A 14,985-nucleotide genomic window follows, 5' to 3' on the forward strand; every position below is an offset into this window, starting at 1 on the left:
GTAATGCATAGTAAAATTTGATAATGGGATAATGACCTTACTTACTCTGGACACTATATTTCTATTAAAGGATACAAAAATTTCATTTGATTTTGCCACTTTTTTTCCTTCTAGCCTACATCTTTTTCCCACAGACTGTTTTTAAGTGAGTTCTCCAGTCCTGTGCCCCACAATTGATTTTTCTTTTAACCTCAGTCAGGACCCTGTACTTACCCCTATTAAATCTCATCTTGTCCATTGGGCTCATCTTTTTAACCTACTGAGAGACCCTGTCAAATCCAATGTCTAGCCTTTTTTCCAGGATTGACTTAATTCAAAAATATCATGAAGTGTGGTTATCTGTGTTTTCACCCAAGTCATGGAGAAGTCTATCAAGTCATTTTTGAGAATAGAGATCTGCTTACAGGCTAACCTGAATAAACTGAATAGAATTCGGTATATGTGGAATTATAGTCAATCTACTTGTTCTTATATTGGGATCATATTTTATCCAGACGCTTGTTACATAAAACTTGAAATCAAGTGAAAGTTCATTTGAAAACACACTTTCTTCAACTGAATATAAAGCCAGGTTTCTCTTACCTGATTGGTTTTATTATCTAGTCTGGAAACGTCTACAACAGCCTCCTTTTTTTCCCCTCAAAACTATGAGGAAAACTTTTGCAAGTCTTCAGAAACTATGTATGGCATCATCTTATTTTTCTAACAACCATGCTTCTCTGAAAATAAAGGAAATGGGATAGCTAGATCTCATTTTTAAGGAGTCCATACTTGTATCAATTTTTAATCATTGTTTCACGTACTCGACATATGTATAATGAGTTTCTAGTAAGTGTCAAACACTGTTTGAGACCTTGGGAATCTGAAGATGAATGACATAGGGCCCCTGGTTTTTACATTTAAGTTAGAGTACAAAAGAAAAGGATTGCTGTTGAAGTGTAGGTTAAATGCTTGGGAACAAAATGGAGTTCTGTTTGGAATTCTTGGGGAAGGCTTCAAACAGGTGTCAACTTCTGAGTTAAGTCTGAAAGACTGAGTAGAAACAGGTCCAGTGAAAATAAAAGGTAAGATAGAAAACATCAAAGTGACTGTACAAAGATCCCATGCTGTGAAGTGGCATAGACTGTAGAGAAAGGGGAACCTGGAGGCTATATTGTATGAGGGGAGCAGTGGTGGTGATGAAAATAGAAAAGTAAGGTCAAATTACAGATCCCCTTTAAAACACCCATCGTGTTCATGTTCTGCTACATCATGTATATAACAAGGGAAGTTTGCAGTGCTTTAGTCACGAAGCAGCATGATCCATTTATCTTGGTAGCATTATAGAGACTGATTTCAACATAGCATAGGGTATGGGGCAATTGCCTATTTCCATGTTTCTCTAAGTAGCCCAAAATACGTAAGCGTGAACTCAAACATCTTAAAGTATTGTCCACTGTTCCAGAAAGGGGGGACATAGAATATACATATTCTTTATAGGTATGTACGTATACATGTGTGACTGCATATGTATATAATAGGCAGATGGGTTGCTTTTCTTTTGTTCTGGTGGGTGTCAGTGTAAAAAAAAGTAAGCTTTTATTTCCATAGTAAAAATATTCTTGTCTTAAGAAAATCATCTTGACCTTATAAATCCTTCTGGCCACTATGTCATTTCTCTGCACCCCTACTCTCCCTTAGTAAATAAACTTCACAAAAGAATCATTTATATTTTCTGAACCTAATTATTTTCCTCTCACCCTTCCAGTCAGGTTTTTACCTCTACTTCTCTTATGAAACCCGCTATTATTAAGGTATCTGTTGACCTTCCCATGCTCAATTCAGTGGTCCATTCTCAATCCTCAGACTTCTTGATCTACAGGCAGAATGTTACCCAAAAAGAAGTTGATGACTTCTTTCTCCTTGAACAATCTCTCCACCACCCAACATAGCTAGCATGTCACCATTTTTTCTGGTTTTCCTTCTTCCTCATGGGGCTTTGCTTAGTCTCTTTTGCTAGTTGTTACAAATCTCTTTGACCTGTTAAAAGTCACTGTGCCTCAGTTTTTTGGATAGTTTTTTGTTTCATAAAAACTCATAACCTATGCTATGCTAATAAATTCTTACGGATTTAAATACCACCTGTACTCTGTAACTCCAATATACACCTTTAGCTTGGATCTTTTCCCTGAATGCTATGTTTTTATATCTCTGTGTTTAATTCCCTCTCCACTTACATGTCCTGAAGTCAGTGCAAATGTCCAGATGCCCAGATATCCAAAGCCAGTCTCCTATATTCACCCCTATATATCTTCCTGTGGCATTCTTTACCATCTCAGCAAATGGCAACTGTCTTTTTCCAGTTGTTTGGACCAAGCATCCTTGAATCTACTTATTTACCCAGGCCCAACCCCTTGAGAGTTCTTGTTCATTCTACTGGCAAGTTATTTCCAGTCTCATTGCTCTCATGAAATAAAACTCTGCATTCTAGGCTGTTTGCGTGTGAACAGGGGAGAGGGGCAGAGGAAGAAAGAGAGAGAATGTTAAGCAGGTGCCATACTCAGCACAGAGCCTGACATGGGGCTCTATCCTATTACCCTGGGATCATGATCTAAACTGAAATCCAGGGTCAGATACATAACTGACTTAACTACCCAGGCACCTCTCTAGTTGTTTTTTTTGTTCGTTTGGTTAGTTGGTTTGCTTTTGCTTTTAATATAGACCATTGCATAAATTCCGAAACTTGCCTTCCTGCTTTGGCCTATGCCTGCCTAGAGTATAGTTTAAATTAAAAAAAAAAAAAAATCAAGAAGACTTATTCTTTAGCAAAAACCAAGCAAACAAACAAACATGCAATTCCTTTATGCTTAAAGCATTTCAGTGGTTTCATATTTTGTCCAGGGATGGAGCCATCGTGATTGTAAAGGCCTATCAGACTTTTCAAGGTTTCTTCCTACCCTGCTCCCATTGGCCTCCTCTGACTTTTGTCTCTTTTTTCCACCTGAGTCATGCCCCTCTGCACAGATGGTCCCTCTCTTATTTAAAAACCCAAAGCATATCTCATCTTTATGCTTACTATTTTATCTTCCTAGCATTTTCATAAGCTGTTTTTTCTCTGTTAAGTCCTTGTTTAAATATTACTTTTTTAGCAAAGATACTCTTGTTCACCTAATTTGAAACTATAACACTCCAACTCTCATGCCCATCCCCACCAACCCTCTCCCTTACCTGCTTAAATTTTGACCACAGTAATTATAATAAAAAATTAATATATATAATTACTTTTATGTAATTGGAATGTAACCACCATAAGAGTAGTGACTGATGTCTCAATTTTACCCCAGACATAGACAACTGCCTGGCTTATAGTAAGTTTACATGAATTATTGAATGCATCAGAGATTTATTATGTTTTATTTAATTTGCTTATTGGTCATAGTTGAAATGCCCACTTAATATTGGGAGATTGGAGCCCATGACTTGTGAGAGAAGGTCAACATTTAGGTATTATGGAGGGAAATAATTTCCACTCGTACCTCAGGAGTAAATGAGCACTCCAGTGGAGAATATCAGAGGTAAAAGTGATATAATTAGCGAGAGATCCCTGGGTTACCTAAGCTTAATTGTTGGACTTAAAAGTGTAGGAACAAATAAAATGAAAAACAATTATTCAGAGACTTAATATATCCACTTGTAAGAAGAAAATTTTAAACATAGGTGATCAAGTGTGGTGGAAAGATTAGTAGAATAATTATTTGGAGAAAACCAGAAAGGCAGTGAAATAAGAGGAAATGGGTAGGGTTTAAGATGTGCTGAGGATTTGCTATGATGTTAGATTACGTTTACAACTGAAGTAGGAAAAATATGCACAAAATCTTGTTGGAAAAAGTGTGGGCGTCAGAGCAGAAGCAGATAGAACCCATCGCAACATAGTCCCTGAGGGGCGATGCATCGATAGTAATACTGCATATTACACGGGCTTGCTAAATCCAGGAAGATCAATCCTTCATGTGACAATTCCCTTAATATTTAGGACGTTTATCAGATGGAGACTGATGTAGAAACCCAAGCAGAAAGAAACCTGATATTGAGAGTGGGGTGGTTCTAGAATCATTGGGAAGGCAGAGGAAGGGGATGACGAGAGAGCCACCAGTGTTCTGCTTCTAAGCTCACAAATTAGCGAAGTGTGGTTCAGGGGTCAAGTCTGCAACTGCTAACCAGAGGTCAGGAAGCTGACCTACTGCCAAGCTACCACTGTACTGACTTCACAGCCACTCTGCACCAGAAACTGCACAGACAGGCTGTGGGGTAGGGAGTCCGGCTTCTGCCGTCTGTCATCCAGGGGCACCTCCTCAGAAAAGCAGGAATGGCGTTGACACCCCCTCAGCATTCTACACTGCTTACTCGTACACCTCATCCTAAGTGCCTTCCAGCAGGCGAGTCTGGGAAAGGAAGAGTTAAGGAAGAGTTAGCCTTCCCTTTCTTATGATAAAGGGCAGTAGCTTAGATGATAAAAATGGATGTGATGTGTCAATAGAAAATGTCTAAGATATTTCTATTGTCTAGATTTAAAGCATATTTCTGGCCAAATACTCGCTTGAGTACTTCCACTTAAGGGAAGGTTGACAAATATCAAACTCTTCCAATTGATCTAAGTTTAGCAATACCACATCCTCATCTGTGGGGAAAGAGCTGAGTCAGTGACTCTGAGCCATACCTTAGTCACCAGCTTCCCAGCATTCGAAGAAATCAAATTCCCAGAAGTAAAGATGTTAGGGCAAAAATTAACCTGTTGAAATAGAGTGACAGGGAAGCAAAACAAGAGTTTATTGCCTGAGGAGAGAAGGAGAGGACTGAAGAAAATTTGTCATGTGGGAATTATAGTTCGTGGTAATAAGTTGCCAAGAAAGACTAAAATTATAAAGAGAAGAAAAGGGAAGAGAAGAGTTATCTGGTGACGCAGTGTTCTGGAGAAGAGAAAAGGTAAAGAAATTCCCTTCAGAGATGGAGTGTTTGGTCTTTGAAAAGAGAAGGGAAGCTTCCCATTACAGGTTCATTCCAGAAATGATAGGGTACAATTTGAGCGAACTTGCTTGATTACTTCTGTTTTCACTCTTGATATTGAGGTCTATTTATGTTTGCTGACACTTGTGAATGCAGTTGAGGAAGAGAGTGTGAAGAGCTAAAACATAAACACACACACTCACACTCACACATACACACACACAACTAATCCTTGTGGCTATTGCTGTCTTCAACATATTATATCTCAGTTTATCCTGAAGCCTGAGGAAATACAGTTTTGTAAGTCCATGTTTCATCTCACTTTAGACAGGTTTCTTTTTTTTTCAGTATGTATGTATGTATGTATGTATGTATGTATTTATTTATTTATTTATTTATTTATTTTGGAGAGAGAGAACACAAGCAGGGAAGAGGCAGAGAGCGGGTGGGGGAGACAGAGAATTCAAAGCAGGCCCCAGGCTCAGAGCTGTCAGCACAGACCCCGATGTAGGGCTCAGACCCACTCTGGACACTTTAACAGACTGAGCTACCCATGTGCCCCTCACTTTAGAAATGTTTCTAAAACATTTAGTCATCCGTGATCTCCTGTGTGCTTATATTATATTTAGGAGCTCCATTCTTTATCTTCCACATGAGTATCTTTGGACATATATTTTCAGAATTTTGCTTTCTACAGTATACCCTCACTTTGGTCTCCTTTTTCTGTTAGGCAGAGGAACGTAATATTTGATGTATTAGTTTGAATCTGTTTTCATACATTTACATATATATCAGATTGCTGTGCTCTTTTTTTAAATAAGGCTTCATGTTCTTCCACTTCATTTGCTAGTATCTCTTTATTTAATTCCATTCTTTTATTTATCAGAATTAAAGTCAGAGAATCAACCTTTATCATTGTTTCTTGATCTATTACAAGATAAAATAATCACCAAGGCAGACTTTTTAGAAGTTTTTGCCTTTATGCTTTGACCAAACTATGGCTTTAGGTATATGCATAATATCAAAAATTTATCAGCATTATGAATATACTGACAGCCTTTTTACAGAAAGGATAAGGGAAAATAGTTTTTGTGAATTTCCAGTGACTTATATCCAGCAATGTAGCCTCACAATAGCAACTTCAGTGTTGGCATTATTACCTTTTTGTTTATGAGGAAACTAAGAGTCAATACATTTAATTTGTGCAGGCTCGTCTGGCAACTCCTACAACAATCTGCTAAAGATTGTTTCTGTCCTACTCCTAGATTATGGCACCAATTCTTTGCTGTTTCACACAGTTCACATTTCTAAGCTGAACCTCAGTGTTAGATCTATTACCTTAAACTGAAATATTGATAGGTGTCAGTGGATGCACAATAATGTAATAGAAGGGGGATAGTTATCAGGGAGGGATAACAAAATTACGATGACTAACACTAAGTGCTTAATGTATCTCAGGTTCTGTTTTGTGTTATCCATTACTTGATACTCATAGCAACCTTAGCATTGGGTATTATTCCAATCTCCATTTTAGAAAGAAAAATACTGATGGTTGAAAAGACAAGATTTGTTCAAGATTGCAGCTGAGAAAGGTAACAAAACCAGACTTTGGATCCATAGATTCTGATGATATATATCTAGGCTCTTCATCCAACTCTATATTGGTTCTAGTAGAGGTGAAAAGAAAGAATAAAGAAAGAAACGCGTGTTTGTACAATTGTTCTATTCATTCACTGATGGGTAGCATTCATTAATTATTGAGATGGAGGATGCTAAGAAATAGTTTAGAAAAATATGCTAACAGTGATGGAAGCTTTGTGTATGGAATTCAAGATCCACAAGCCCTATTTGAAACATTGGACTGTGTTTGATAGCCTTCTACAATATGATCCTCTGTTTGCATAGACCCAGTGAGGTTAGGTAATTCAGGATATTGAAAGCCAGACTGAAAGGTCTAAGCTTCAAGGTGTAAAGAGGAGGAAGCTTCTGAATACCCTGCTTAGGGAAGTGGTGTGAGTAGAGTGGTGCTTTAGAAAGATTGATTTTGCATTTACACACCATATGGATTGAAATTTGGTGGGATGTCCAATAGGAAAAGAAGCGAAGAGCCACTAATGGCATTGCAGGTAGAGGCAGATAGGACTTGGACTTCACAGTGGAAACAGGAAGGAGGAGATGAACACAAAAATTATGATGTGGGAATGATGGAAATAACTTTGACTTATTGTGTTGTATATAAGAGATAGGCTCAAGGATGAATGCGATTAAAAAACACTGGAGAGTGTTATGCTAAGTGAAATAAGCCATACAGAGAAAGACAGATACCATATGGTTTCACTCTTATGTGGATCCTGAGAAACTTAACAGAAACCCATGGGGGAGCGGAAGGAAAAAAAAGAGGTTAGAGTGGAAGAAAGCCAAAGCATAAGACACTTAAAAACTGAGAACAAACTGAGGGTTGATGGGGGGTGGCAGGGAGGGGAGGGTGGGTGATGGGTATTGAGGAGGGCACCTTTTGGGATGAGCACTGGGTGTTGTATGGAAACCAATTTGACAATAAACTTCATATATTGAAAAAAAAATAAAGTTACCTGTGTTAAAAAAAAAAACAAACAATGGAGAGGGTGAAGAATTAGAGACATTGGTTCTAGGCATATTCGACCCTATTCACTTGAATATGTTCCCTACTTTGTATATTATTTTTAATTACTGAAATGTTTAATTCGTCATATATTTCCTGGGGACTGAGTATATTCCAGTCCCTTTTACTCACTCAGTGAGTGAGTGTGTGTGTGTGTGTGTGTGTGTGTGTGTACACATATACATGGAATAATTTGGTAGCCAGTATACACATATACATGGAATAATTTGGTAGCCAGTAAGTGGTTGGACATATAAAATCAGAATATAAAAGAAAAATATTTAGGAAGATATTAGTCATAAGCATGTTTTTCTTTTAGTCAGGTAACGGAAAGTAGAGGCCAACAAAAAGTAAATATAAATGGAAAACCAGAGTAAGAGTCAACAGGTCTGAAAATAGACTATCTGGCCAGAAAAAGATACCCACTGGCTCAAGTTTTTTTTTTTTTTTTTTTCCAACGTTTTTATTTATTTTTGGGACAGAGAGAGACAGAGCATGAACAGGGGAGGGGCAGAGAGAGAGGGAGACACAGAATCGGAAACAGGATCCAGGCTCCGAGCCATCAGCCCAGAGCCTGACGCGGGGCTCGAACTCACGGACCGTGAGATCGTGACCTGGCTGAAGTCGGACGCTTAACCGACTGCGCCACCCAGGCGCCCCATCAAGTTTTGGTAGTGGTACCTTCATGCTAAGAAAAAAAGCCTTATTCATCTGTAGTTGTATCATGTCAAGTGCACAGCTCAGTTGATACTGCATATGTCTGTGGTCAGAGTAAGAATCAAGGACCATGTCCCTTCCAAATGTGTGGACCCCTTCCAAATGGGCTCAAAGGTGGAACCCAAGAGGTATCACATTTCTTCCTCCCAACCTCAGTACTTAGTACCTTTCTTTTTTTATTTTTTTAAGTTTATTTCTTTTTTGAGAGAGAGAGAGAGAGAGAATCCCAAGCAGGTTCAGCACTGTCAATGCAGAGCCCATTGTGGGGCTTGAACTCACAAACCATGAGATCATGACCTGAGCTGAAATCAACAGTCAGGCACTTAACCAACTGAATCATTGTTTTTTAAAAGTATCCTTAAACTGAAGATTAGAATTGCCATTTTGTCCAATTTAGGCCTAGTTGACATTAGAGAGTCATGGGCATGGGGGTGAAGAATTGGCAGTCTTCTAAACAATCAATGTGAGTTCTTTATAGATTTTGCATACTAGCCCTTTGTCCGATATGTCATTTGCAAATATCTTTTCCCATTCTGTTAGTTGCCTTTTAGTTCTGTTGATTGTTTCCTTTGCAGTGCAGAAGCTTTTTATCTTCATGAGGTCCCAATAGTCAATTTTTGCTTTTAATTCCCTTGCCTTTGGAGATGTGTCAAGTAAGAAATTGCTGCGGCTGAGGTCAGAGAGGTTTTTTCCTGCTTTCTCCTCTAGGGTTTTGATAGTTTCCTATCTCACATTCAGGTCCTTTATCCATTTTGAGTTTATTTTTGTGAATGGTGTAAGAAAGTGGTCTAGTTTCATTCTTCTCCATGCCCAAAAAACAAATACTCCAGTGAAGAAATGGGCAGAAAACATGAATAAACACTTGTCTAAAGAAGACATCCAGATGGCCAACAGGCACATGAAAAGATGTTCAACGACACTCCTCATCAGGGAAATACAAATCAAAACCACACTGAGATACAACCTCATGCCAGTCAGAGTGGCTAAAATGAACAAATCAGGAGACTATAGATGCTGGAGAGGATGTGGAGAAAGAGGAACCCTCTTGCACTGTTGGTGGGAATGCAAACTGGTGCAGCCACTCTGGAAAACGGTGTGGAGGTTCCTCAAAAAGTTAAAAATAGATCTACCCTATGACCCAGCAATAGCACTGCTAGGAATATACCCAAGGGATACAGGAGTGCTGATGCATAGGGTCACTGGTACCCCAATGTTGATAGCAGCACTTTCAACAATAGCCAAATGATGGAAAGAGCCTAAATGTCCATCTACTGATGAATGGACAAAGAAATTGTGGTTTATATACACAATGGAATACTACTTGGCAATGAGAAAGAATGAAATATGGCCTTTTGTAGCAACATGGATGGAACTGAAGAGTGTTATGCTAAGTGAAATAAGTCATACAGGGAAAGACAGATACCATATGTTTTCACTCTTATGTGGATCCTGAGAAACTTAACAGAAGACCATGGGGGGAGAGGAAGGGAAGGGAAAAAAGTTAGAGAGAGAGGGAGCCAAACCATAAGAAACCCTTAAAACTGAGAATAAACTGAGGGGTGATGGGGGGGTGGGAGAGAGGGGAGGTTGGGTGATGGGCATTGAGGAGAGCACCTGTTGGGATGAGCACTGGGTGTTATATGGAAACCAATTTGACAATAAATTTCATATTAAAAAAAAAAAAACAATGTGTTGGTGTGTGTGTGTTTCCTTTCTGTAAACTTTAGATCAAACCTACGGGTGAAAAGAACCTACAGTTATAATCTAGGGATTAAAGAAACATGAAAATATTATAAGGTTTATGTATGGTGACATTTCATAGATTATTTAGATAATTTACAATTTTTATTTCCAGATAAGATTTTAATAGCAATATGACTTTGGGAGGCATCAGTATTCTACACATTTATTTCCAAACCTTTGAGTTATTCCATAATGCATTTAAAATATTATCTCCAAATAATTTACTGTTACTAATTAGAGCTGAAATGTACCTTGATACATTTCTCTGCAATATTCACATCCAAAGACCAAAAACCTGACCTCCTGGCTCTTGCCAATACCAATTATAAGGCATATTTTTATGTGATCTACCGTGCTCTCCTTCAGCTTCAGCAAATAAGGGACAGTTGACTTTTGACAGCCATTAGAGATTTTTATATTAATGTTTGATTATATAGAATAGGGATTTGCATTTACTGTTATTTTCAATCACCTTTTAAAATAAAATTATGTTCAAAGATGAAATGACATATTTAATCATATTTTTATAATATATGTATATTTTTAAGTAAATTATATGTAATTCTCCAATTTTATGATTGTTTCCAATGTGGTATTGAAAAGAAAGAGAGACAGGTGCTCCTGGCTGGCTCACTCAGTATAGCATGTGATTCTTTGACCTTCCTTGGGATCTTGGGTTTGAACCCCATGTTGGGTATAGAGATTACTTTTTTTAAAAAGGAAAAGAAAAGAAAGATAAATTGAGAGACATAGACAGATCCCTTCAATGTTTAATGTGCCTCTAATTCTTCATGTTTCTGCACTAGAAGTTTCAATTCGTTAATTCCAATGAGAATTTTTCTCCCTTGTTTTTTGTTTTTCCCTCTTGCCTTTTTACCATTTTTGATACTTGTTTATAAAGTTTTGTATGCTGGAAAATGATATAAATTTTCCTTCAGGATACTTTATTGACCTTTAAATAATGTGAGTAATGAATTGATACAAAAACACACACAAGAAAGATTTTATAGCTATTTTTTTTAAATACAGTGATTACAACTTAACTATTTCAAATAAAGGTTTTAGTTAAATAATACATAAATGAAGCTAAAACGGACAGCTTGCAATTTTATTTAGTTCATAATGACATGTGTTCTAAACTTAATACTTTCCCAAAATTATTAATATAATTTGAATGAACAAGAAGAAAATAAATCTCAAATTTTCACAAAAGATAACTATTTATACTAAAAATTCAATAAAGTCTGCTTTTTTTCATATATATATATATATATATATATATATATAATTTTTTTTTGACAGACAGAGAGAGACAGAGTGTGTGCAGGGGAGGGACAGAGAGAGAGGGAGACACAGAATATGAAGTGGGCTCCAGGTTCTGACCTGTCAGCACAGAGCCCAATGAAGGGCTCCTACCCATGAATGTGAATCTTGACCTGAGCCAAAGTTGCATGCTTAACTGACTGACCCACCCAAGCACCCCTGCTTCTTCTTCTAATTGTATCTGCATCCTCTCTCTCTCTCTCTCTCTCTCTCTCTCTCTGTGTGTGTGTGTGTGTGTGTCTCCTTCTCTCTCTCTCCCTCCCTGTCTCTCTCCCTCCCTCCCTCTCTCCTCCCTCCCTCTCTCTCTGTCTCTCCTTCTCTCTCTCTCTCTCTCTCTCACACACACAAGCTTGTTTTCCATGAATGCAAATAAAATCCTAATATTGTATAGAAAAGACAAGTATAATTACTGCCCCAGTCAATGAGATTTGATATTGAATATTCTTTATGTGATATAGTTGTAAAGATTGACTAATGTGTACTTTCTTGCAATTTGAAGACATCATTCATCAGTTTATGCAAGCTTTGTAATTCACATATATTAAGTGACATAGGGAGAAATGTTCCTTTATTCCTAATTTTCAAAATACCATAAATTTTAATAATGGCCATCCATATTACCTGGCTTATATTTCCTTTGTTTCTACTAATTTGTAGATGTGCCATCCAGTCCCTATGGAGTGAAGATTATAGAGCTGTCACAGACCACAGCCAAGGTTTCTTTCAACAAGCCGGACTCCCATGGAGGTGTGCCTATTCATCACTATCAGGTGGATGTCAAAGAAGTGGCATCAGAAACCTGGAAAATAGTACGCTCCCATGGAGTTCAAAGTGAGTCAGTGCTTTCAAATTGTGTTGGTTAATTCAAGATGACCTTCATTATGCTTGTGTGAGTGGGCTTTTATTTTTCTTCAATATGTCCTTTTTCTTTTAGTAGAGTTGGGAAGACATTTCCACTGTCTTATTCTTCTTGAGAATAACTTGAATAAAGAGTGGGAAACTTTTTATCTTTAACAAAGATGGAAAGTTTCACAAAATCTCCAAAGTTCAATATTGGGGGGAAAGTTAGTATTTAAAAAGTTTGGTGGTGGGAAAAACAACTGCTGACATGTCATATTAGATGCCTGAATATTCTAAAATATGTGCTCGTTTTTCATTTATTAATAAGATTTCTTCCACAAGTAAGTGTACTTTACATGCATTTATGAAACAATCTATAAAAAGTCATCTGTCTACTAAAATTTATTTCAAAATTGTGTTTTGAAAACTCAAGCTATTACTACTAATTATGGCAGGTGGAGTAATAGAATAAGCTAATTCTGAGAAGTTAAAACAATTTATAGCACTTCTGTTCACTTATATAGAATTTCATCATGTTGTGAAAATGTGGTTTGTTTTCCCATTAAAAGAAGAAACTAAAGTAAGAAATCATAGTAAATTATGAGAGGTGGAGTGTATTGATTGGGATATAGAATTACAAAAGGATAGTAAGGAAAATGATGAGTATATAGTAATATAAAGTATTGGTGAGTATATAGTAATGAAAATTATACTGCCCTTCCTGTGCTGGCCCTGGGCCCTGGCCTGATCCTAATATGTATGGTGTAAGGGTTCTGTAAAAAGCATGAGCTAGCTGTTTGTTCTATGAAGAAAAGCGTGAGCCCTTCTATGAAGGATTGGCTTAGTGGACAATGGAGACAGAACAGATAAAAATCATCCTAGTTTCATCTGTGTTGGCACCTGCTTATTCATTTTTACTGAGAATAATAGGTTTTTGATAGAAATGCCAGAAATATTAATCTGTCTTCAGTCATTTACCACATTCTTCAAGTAATGCCCCCCCCCAACATGTCAGCTTTTATAATTTCTTCTAATAATAAGAGGTTTTGGGTAGGTAATGTCTTTGTGCAAATGCTGTGTGGTTTAGGAGAGAAGATAGTGCCCCAAAAGAATGAGCTTCTGAGTTCTAGGATTCCAGTGGAAGCAACCATTACCCAAGATGCAAGAATAATATTTTTAAGAGAGAGAAAACAAAAAAGGGTGAAAAGGGAGAGACAGAAAGAGAGATGAATTATTTCTGACACTACAGAACATTCAAAGTGGGTACTTGGGCACAACCCTGGAGACAAGTAATGTTAAAGCTGAACATTAGAGAAATTAAACTTGACAGAAGAGTACCGCCACCCCTTACCCCTCCACCCTAGGGAAGAAGGTTAATAGATTCTTCTGAGACTTCTTACAAAGTTGCAAAACCATGAAGAATTTATAATGGCTTTGATCTGACAGAGTTGTTCACGTTCAAAGACCTGATTTTGTTACTCCATATATCCCTATCTCAGAAGCAGATTTCCGTGTTTATAAAACTGATATATAATAAAGAACATTTGTTAATTTACAATGAGAAATCACTGTCTCAGAAATTAGACATTCAGGTATATATGATAAGTATATTCTTTACCTGTGAGTATTTTATGTAGAAAGAAAACGTGTCAGAAACCTGTTTGGTGAATTTTGAGTATCAGTCAGACACCTTACATGAATGACAGAATGAGATCAGAATACTCATAGTTCTGGTTTCTCTTCCTCTTCCTATGAGAATGCTGATCCCATCATGGGGCTCCACCCTCATGACTTCACTAAGTCTAATTACCTCCCCAAGACCCACCTCTAACTACTATCACATTAGAGGCTAGGGTTTCAACATATGAATGGGGGGTGGGGCGCAATTCAGTTCCTAGTTCCCAAATATTCATTCTATTTTAGTCACTCTGTTAAGAACTGAAAATAAATTAAGTCAATAGATTTTGACTACAAAGTGAAGAATTTGGTAGTATGAATATCCTCTTACGGAGGATGAAGCTGAGGGCAATCCATATAAAGGAGAATACTGGGACTATAAAATTTAGCTTCTTATCTATAAGGTCATGTGGATAAATAATAGTGAAACTAAAATTCAAACCCTGACAGGAAATCAGATTCCAAAGCCAGTACTGTTGACCGTTAGGCACCGTTTTTCCTTTATTCAGTAAAGAGTTGCAAAAGTGGGGTGCCTGGGTGGCTCGGTCAGTTGAGCGTCCGACTCTTGATCTCAGCTCAGGTCATGATCCCAGGGTCATGGATTGAGCCCCACATCGGGATTCAAGCTGAGGATGGAGCCTGCTTGAGATTCATTCTCTCTCTCTCTCTCTCTCTCTCTCTCTCTCTCTCTCTCTCTCTCACCCTCTCCTTCTCTCTCTCCCTGCTCTGACCCTCCCCCTACTCAGGTGCTTTCCTTCTCTCTCTCTCTCTCTCTCTCTCTCTCTGTCTCAAATAAACAAACAAAAACAAGTTGTGAAAGTGGAACACAAATTACTTCCCTGTAAAGTATGAGTATAGCCCGTATATATAATTTTAAGTATGTATTTTTTAAAAATTTTAATGTTTATTTTTGGGAGAGAGAGAGACACACAGTGTGAGGGGGGAGGGGCAGAGAGAGAGGAAGACACAGCATCTGAAACAGGCTCCAGGCTCTGAGCTGTCAGCACAAGCCCTAAGTGGGGCCTGAAATCACGAACCATGAGATCATGATCTGAGCCAAA

The 14,985-nt window shown here is 37.7% G+C and overlaps 1 protein-coding gene across 2 annotated transcripts in view; it reads left to right on the forward strand.

Annotated features, from left to right (window-relative positions):
• The window catches only part of NCAM2 (neural cell adhesion molecule 2), a 526,095-nt gene that overhangs the window by 424,131 nt on the left and 86,979 nt on the right, over positions 1–14,985 (forward strand). For both annotated transcript variants that reach the window (XM_086675772.1, XM_086675773.1), the window contains exon 12: positions 12,065–12,238. In XM_086675772.1, coding sequence (XP_086531898.1) covers positions 12,065–12,238 — 174 coding nt within the window. The remainder of the gene's footprint in view (positions 1–12,064; positions 12,239–14,985) is intronic.

Source organism: Puma concolor, chromosome C2 (assembly GCF_028749965.1).
Source record: "Puma concolor isolate L17-30 chromosome C2, mPumCon1.1.hap2, whole genome shotgun sequence".
Classification (NCBI taxonomy): domain Eukaryota; kingdom Metazoa; phylum Chordata; class Mammalia; order Carnivora; family Felidae; genus Puma; species Puma concolor.